Below are 7,314 nucleotides of genomic sequence, written 5' to 3'. Positions count from 1 at the left end.
TATTCTTAAGTAATGTTCCTCGCCCCATTAAAGATCAAATTATGAACATTATGCCATTTCAAGAGGGTTTGTTTCCAGTTCGGTATCTTGGGGTCCCGTTGATTTCTACTAGACTTACGGCCAAGGATTGCAAGGCTCTTTTGGAGCGCATGGATAGGCGTATTGATAACTGGATGACAAAATCTCTCTCTTTTGCAGGGAGGCTCCCGCTTATCAATTCTGTCCTCACGGCTTTATACTCATATTGGGCGTCGGTTATGATGCTCCCGTCTAGTATCTTAAAGGATTTGGAGAAACGTCTTCGTAGATTCCTTTGGAATGGTGGTAAGTCTGGCTCGGTTCGTGCTAAAGTTGCCTGGAAGGATGTTTGCATGCCTAAATATGAGGGTGGCCTAGGTATTCGAAGCATAATAGATGTTAATAAGGCTCTTTTAACTTCTCATATTTGGAGTTTAGTCACCAATCGGCCTTCTCTTTGGGTTCAATGGACCCACTCGTACAAGCTGAAAGGTCAAAGCTTTTGGGAGGTTCAATGTCGAGCTAATGTTAGCTGGGGTTGGAGAAAACTCTTATCTATCCGTTCGAGTGTTCGCTCGTTTTTTTGGATGTCTATTCGGAGTGGCAGGCAAACAAACGTATGGAGTGATAACTGGTGCCCTTGTAGTCCGATTCGGTCATTCATATCCCCTAGAGCTATTGCTAATGCTGGTTTTTCTTTAAACTCTAAGGTGGCTGACATTGTCACGGATGATGGCCAATGGCTATGGCCTTAGGCATGGTATACTCTCTTTCCTGTCCTTATAAATATCGGCTCTATTCAGATTACTCCTAATACGAATGACCGATTTTGCTGGAAAGATTTGGACGGTAATCTTCAAGGTTTTAGTTCTTGGGAGGTTTGGAATTGTTTGCGGAATAGGTGTCATAAGGTATTATGGGCAAGTGCGGTTTGGTTCAGCCAATGTATACCCCGACATTCGTTTCACTTGTGGTTGGTTATCAAAAACAAGTTGAAAACGCAAGACAGGATGGCCATTTGGGAAGCGGGTAGTGCTACTAATTTGCGTCTTATGTGTTGCCCTCTATGCAAGTCTGACCGTGATTCAAGAGACCACTTGTTCTTTCAATGTGTATATGCTTCAGACGTTTGGAGATTGGTCAGGCATTTGGTTGACATGGAGAATGTTACGGATACCTGGGATTCTATCATGCAATGGATGGAGCTTAATGCTAATTCTGGAACTATGGATAACATCATTAGTAAGATCCTGGTAGCGGCTGCAACGTACTTTGTTTGGCAGGAAAGAAATAACAGGTTATTTTCTCATAATCAGCGGAGTGCGAGTGTGCTTGCAAAGGTTGTCATTGAGACGGTTCGACTCAGGATTATGGGGTTCCGGTTTGGTAGAGACCCGAAACAAAAGAAGATTTTGGATAGGTGGCTGGTCTCGAAGAACAACATAGAGGTTGATCCCGGCTAGAGAGGCTCCTCTGGGTCTTTTGCGTGTTTGTTTAGGGCCGTGTTTTTATCTTGTATTTCCGTTTGTTTTGGTTGTGACGCTTGTCGGGTTTGTTGTTTTTGTTTTTTCCTAGTCTTGGTATGCCATGTCTAGTAGTGTGTATCGGTGTCTCGATGCACCCTGTTTTAATATTTGGTTGATATAAAATTTCACCGGGGTAACCCTTTACCCAAAAAAAAAACCCCGGCGTGTGTGCGAAGATCAGTTCCATAAGTATCACTAGTCTAGTCGTATCTTATCAATAACCCATCCTCACCCGAGGACCATATAACCAAGTTCCATAAGCTAGGTAAGTACAAGTAAATAATCCAAACCCATTCCCACCCTGGGAACCCCATGCCTTGGCTGTGTGAACTCACCTTGGTTTGCTCGGTATGTTATTGCTTCTAGGTTTTATCAGCTATGCACATTTATTGGGCCTCAGTATTTATTATTCCGACCCGAGTTACTCATGATCTGGAGAAACTAATGCGTCGGTTCTTATGGAACGCTCACAGTCAAGGTAGAGTGAAAGCAAAAGTGGCGTGGTCTGATGTTTGTTTACCAAAGGATGAAGGAGGCTTGGGAATTAGGAGCATTTCGGATGTGAATAAGGCTCTTATGACTAATCATCTTTGGAGTATTATTACGGAAAGGAAGTCCCTTTGGGTTCAGTGGATCCATCTTCATAAATTAAAGGGTAGGAGCATTTGGGATATCCAAGCTCGGGGTAGTGTCAGCTGGGGATGGCGGAAAATCCTTTCAATCCGAGATGCGGTTCGCCCGTTTATATGGAAGATTGTTAGGAGTGGCTCTAAAATAAACGCTTGGAGTGACAATTGGTGCCAGTTTAGTCCGCTTAACTCATTTATTACGCCCAGGTCAATTGCTAATGCGGGTTTTACCATTACTTCTTCTTTAGCGGAGCTGATGGATGAAAACGGTCAATGGAAGTGGCCGTCTGCGTGGTATGATATTTACCCGGTCTTGATAGGGTTGATTGCTCCGACTTTGACGCATAATCTGGATGATAGAACAATTTGGAAAGATTTGGAGGGCAATTCTCGTCCGTTTGGTTCGATGGAAGTGTGGCATAATATCCGACATCGGGAACAACCGGTCTCTTGGGTGAATGGGGTTTGGTTTAGTCAATGTATTCCAAGGCACTCGTTCCATCTTTGGTTGGTTATTAAAAATAAGCTCAAGACACAGGACCGTTTAGCAAGCTGGGAAGCGGGGAGCGATTTTAATCTAAGACTTATGTGCTGTCCATTATGTAAGCACGATCGGGATTCTAGAGACCACTTGTTTTTCAGTTGTTCGTTTGCATCTCAAGTCTGGTATAATGTTAAGGATTTGCTTAACATGGGGGATGTTAATGATTCGTGGCAATCGATCATGAACTGGTTGGATCAAAAGGCTAACTCAAGAAAGACGGATCACATTGTTGGTAAGCTAGTTATTGCGGCGGCGTCGTATTATATTTGGCATGAGCGGAACAATTGTTTATTCTCTAATAAAGTGGCCAATGTTAATGCGGTGTGTGATAGAATCAAGAGTACGGTCCGGCTTCGATTGATGGGGTTCAAATTTAAGGATGGCTCGCACAATCAAAGCATTCAAGAGAAGTGGAAGCTGATTCCTAGTGATGAAGACAAAGATCCGGGCTAGGCATTTTGTTGTATAGTCTGTTTTGTTTTGTTTGTCGGGCTGTGTTTAGTTCTTGGGTAGTTATTTTGTTTTGGTTGTGACGCTTGTCGGTGGTTTGATATTGTTGTCCTAGTCTTGGTATGCCAAGTCTAGTAGTGAGTATCGGCGTCTCGATACTCCCTGTTTTTTTATTTTTGGTTGATATAAAATTTCACCGGGGTAACCCTTTACCCAAAAAAAAAAAACTGTCTAAGTCCGTTACACACGACCTAGGATACATTGCACATAAGCTTGATGTGAGTGTTTTACGTACAATTAGGGTTTACAAGTCTTTGATGTCCAAGCAATTGTGTTATGTGTGTTCATTGTGTACAGAATGATATGAGGAGATTATTCACACATACAGGATCATTCAGTTGCATTCAGTAGTATACAATCATATACAGAATCATACAGTAAGCTTCAACACTGATGTTTGTCATAAGCATATATCATATGTGGAATTCTGACTGGTAGCATGCAAATCAGGGTGGCATCATGTTTAATTCACAAAGGTTGAACATAACAGCACAACAGAAGGTCAGACAACATTCCAGGGCAATAAATTCGGACCAAGGGGGTTCCTAACCTAAAAACTCGGACAGGGGAGGGGTTTTTGAGGCCAATAAACTCGGACAAGGGGACAAGGGTTCACAAGGTCGGACAGGGGAGTCCCCCTTCACAAAACTCGGACTAGGGGGGAAGGCCTTCCCTCCATAAAAGTTCGGACAGGGGTATCCCCCCTCATAAAATTCGAACCAGGCCACTAGCAAAACCCTGACTCCCATTCCCTAGGTTAAAATTCGGACTAGGGGTCTCCCCCCTTAAAAGTTCGGATCTCCTATGTTGTCTATGTAAAATTCGGACCTTGCACATTGTTACAAAACTCATACAAATGTTCAACACACAAACTCAGACAATCATACAAATCAAAACTCTGACCCTTGTGACTTCACAAAGCTCTGACTGTTAGCTACGAGTTTCAACATACGTGATTTCCAAAGCCAATTCACAGAATCAAAGCAACAGTTACATTCATACATTCATACGATCAAACCCTAATTTTATTGCATCTATGCTGCAGTAATCCAATTATCAATCAATCATTCTACAATTCTTGTATCTTAATCATCAGGCAATGATTACACAATAATCAACAACATTTCACAATAATCAGAATTCAATAACACAGAATCATTACATGTAGAATTAGGGTTTTAACATGAATCAATCAATCAACGATTTACAACAAGCAGTGATTAAACAATTACCTTGAATTGATTCTAGATGGATTGAAAGACCAAGATTGATGTAAAAGTCTTGTGCCAAAGATGAAGCAAATGATTGTAGGAGATGATCAGAGAATGTGAAAGTACATGCTTAGTTTCTTTGGTGATGATTAGTGAAAGGGATTAGGGTTAAGAATGATTTTAGTTTCACTATTAGCACTAAGCACCCTAAAGAATTATCTATCACATATTGCATGCACAAGATATGCAATTTACAGTTTCACCACCACAATTAAGTATTTGTCAAATCATTCATAAGCAACACATAACCATGCTCAAACACAATATACTTTATTAAATTAAAACGTTACAGTTTCACAGCAACTAATTGTGCAAGTAAACGACTAAACAAACAATGAACGTGCAATAAATGCGAAATTGGAATCTTGGAACTCGAGTTGTCACATTGATCAATCCTATGCATCATCTCCTGAAACACATGTGAAAATAGGTACGTCAGCATAAAAATGCCGGCGAGTACATAGGTTTTATTGATTTAGGATTCATGACTTATAAGTTTAGAAAAAGTTGTTTTAACAAAAGCAGTCATGATCCTTGTAAAATGTTTTGTTTTGTAAATCATTTGAAAAGCGATGATAGACATGTATATTTAAAAGAATAATGTAAGGTTAAATGAATAACCAAGTAGAATGAGTTTGTATAAAACAAACTGTTTTGTAAAACAATGTCTTGTGAAAAGTATGCTATTTGTAAAAATGTATAAGTCCGAATTGAATGATTTAAATAACGCTACGACATGTAATACAATACAAACACTTATATATAGGAAGTACCAGTGGCGTATCCACCATGCTTGTATCATACTACACTCATATCGTTACTTAAGTCATTAAACAAATCACCAATGTATAAAGTCCATGTCACACCCCCAAAATCCACGTGCGGAACACCACCGCTTGGAGGCGTGACTGACCAGGATCCAGCCACTAATCATACTGAGCATTGATTTAATATTAGAAATATTTAGTATCCAAGGTAGTTAGCAACATCATAGTTTAAGTTCGATAATTAGTTTAACAAAACAGCGGAAGCATAAACCAAAGTAGTTTTAAAGATAGTTCTTAGTTCAAGATAATTAAACCCAACACACGGGTTTCGACGAACACTACACATCCCCAAGCAGCAGCTCCTCAGTCACGGGTTACCTGCAAAGCATGCAGTAAGGGGGTCAACAATAATGCTGAGTGAGTTCACTAGTTGTCCGGTTTTAGTTTACCAAAAACTTAAGTTGTTTAGATAAAGCATTTATAATCACGTTGTGGGGAGCTACCCCATCTGTAAGCTCACTAAACTGTAGATACCGAAACTGTTGACGGATATGATATCGTGCCCCGAGTCAATGTCTATCGTCATTGACCATGTTGCAAGGTCTACTAGTTCACGCCCGATCCCCCCGGTCACGGTGTGAGGTTGTCAAACCTAATAGCGCTATCAACTAATAACCCGTTCGCCCCCGGCGATTAATCGGTATTGTAAGCAGGGACTTAAAGTGATAGAGTTTCGTTTAGTCTGGCTAGTTGTGATTTATAAATAATATCCAAACGTATCTCCCCCGGAGATAGTAATTACCCATTCTGATTTCCCCCGGAATAATGGGTCAAAAGTGTTTTTCCCAAAGTTGGTAGTTTGTTCGTGTCCCTCCGCGGGACGCATGCTTTTAGTGTGTGAACTCACCTTGGGTTGCTCGGCAGATTAGGTTACTTGTCAAACACGTTGGTCACCACGTCCTAACATGGTTACCGGTATAGGTCAGGTTTGGTGTACAAGCAATCACGTAAAATCTACATATAACTAACACGTTGCATGCATGCAATTAGACGGTGGGTTATTGGGCCGGCCCTAACATTTACACAGTCAAACAGCAACACATAGTCCAGTCAACAGATAGCCCATGTTACACACATTATGGCCCAATAACCAAAGTGGACAGCCCAGTCGCAACCAGGTGGTCTCGAGTCGCAACCAGGAGGTCTCGGTTCGTCACGCTGTGGTTGCGAGTCGCAACCGTCGTAGTCTCGAGTTGTCACGCTGTGGTTACGAGTCGCAACCGTCGTAGTCTCGAGTCGCAATCGTTGCGGTTTCGAGTTGTCATGCTATGGTTGCGAGTCGCAACCGTGTGGTTTCGAGTTATCACGCTGTGGTTGCGAGTCGCAACAGTGTGGTTACGAGTCGCAATGCTGTCCCTTTCATGTTCACGTGCAGATTCAGATACATCAGTCCAAATAGTACTAAGTATTCAGGCCCAAATCAAGTAATAGCCAATAAGGTTTCACTAACAAGTTTTCCTAAACTGTCATTAATAAAAATTGGATCAAACATTGCCTCTTTTTGATATCTTCATACCATATTCAACAAGTTCATCACAAGTTCATAGATTTCTAGGGTTTTCATCTTAACATAATCATACATTTTTGAACCAAAACCTACATATTTTAACAAGATCATGATGCAAGAACAAGAAAACATACATTTAGTAACTTTAACAAGGCTTGATTGGTATAAACATTCCTAAATATCATTCTTCTATTTATTCAAATGTCAAGTTTAGCATGCTCATAAACAAACCACAACAATCTTCATATTTCTCATGATTTCTACTTATTAAGTAGCCAAGATCATGTAAGAGAGGTCTTTGTCATAAACATTTCATTCATCATACAAGGCATCTAGTACACAAATATAACACTAACCGGTTTGTGAAAAAGGCACCGAATAAAAGGAAGAAACCGAGAGTTGAAGTGTCCGAGTAATGGTGATGAACTTGACCGAGTTTCTTGTCCGAGACTCCTTGGCCGGTTGGATCCGAGAGAAAGGAA

At 40.9% G+C, this 7,314-nt stretch overlaps 1 protein-coding gene across 1 annotated transcript; it reads left to right on the top strand.

Moving 5' to 3' along the window:
* The first annotated feature begins 1,028 nt into the window (after positions 1-1,028).
* On the top strand, positions 1,029-1,481 carry LOC110882009. The gene has a single exon (XM_022130120.1). The coding sequence runs from the start codon at positions 1,029-1,031 to the stop codon at positions 1,479-1,481; it is 453 nt and encodes a 150-aa protein (XP_021985812.1).
* The last annotated feature ends 5,833 nt before the right edge of the window (positions 1,482-7,314 follow it).

The sequence above is a fragment of the Helianthus annuus genome, chromosome 10, assembly GCF_002127325.2.
Source record: "Helianthus annuus cultivar XRQ/B chromosome 10, HanXRQr2.0-SUNRISE, whole genome shotgun sequence".
In the NCBI taxonomy this organism is placed as follows: domain Eukaryota; kingdom Viridiplantae; phylum Streptophyta; class Magnoliopsida; order Asterales; family Asteraceae; genus Helianthus; species Helianthus annuus.
The sequence above is the reverse complement of the archived record's forward strand: the minus strand, read 5'-3'. Positions and strand labels throughout refer to the sequence as shown.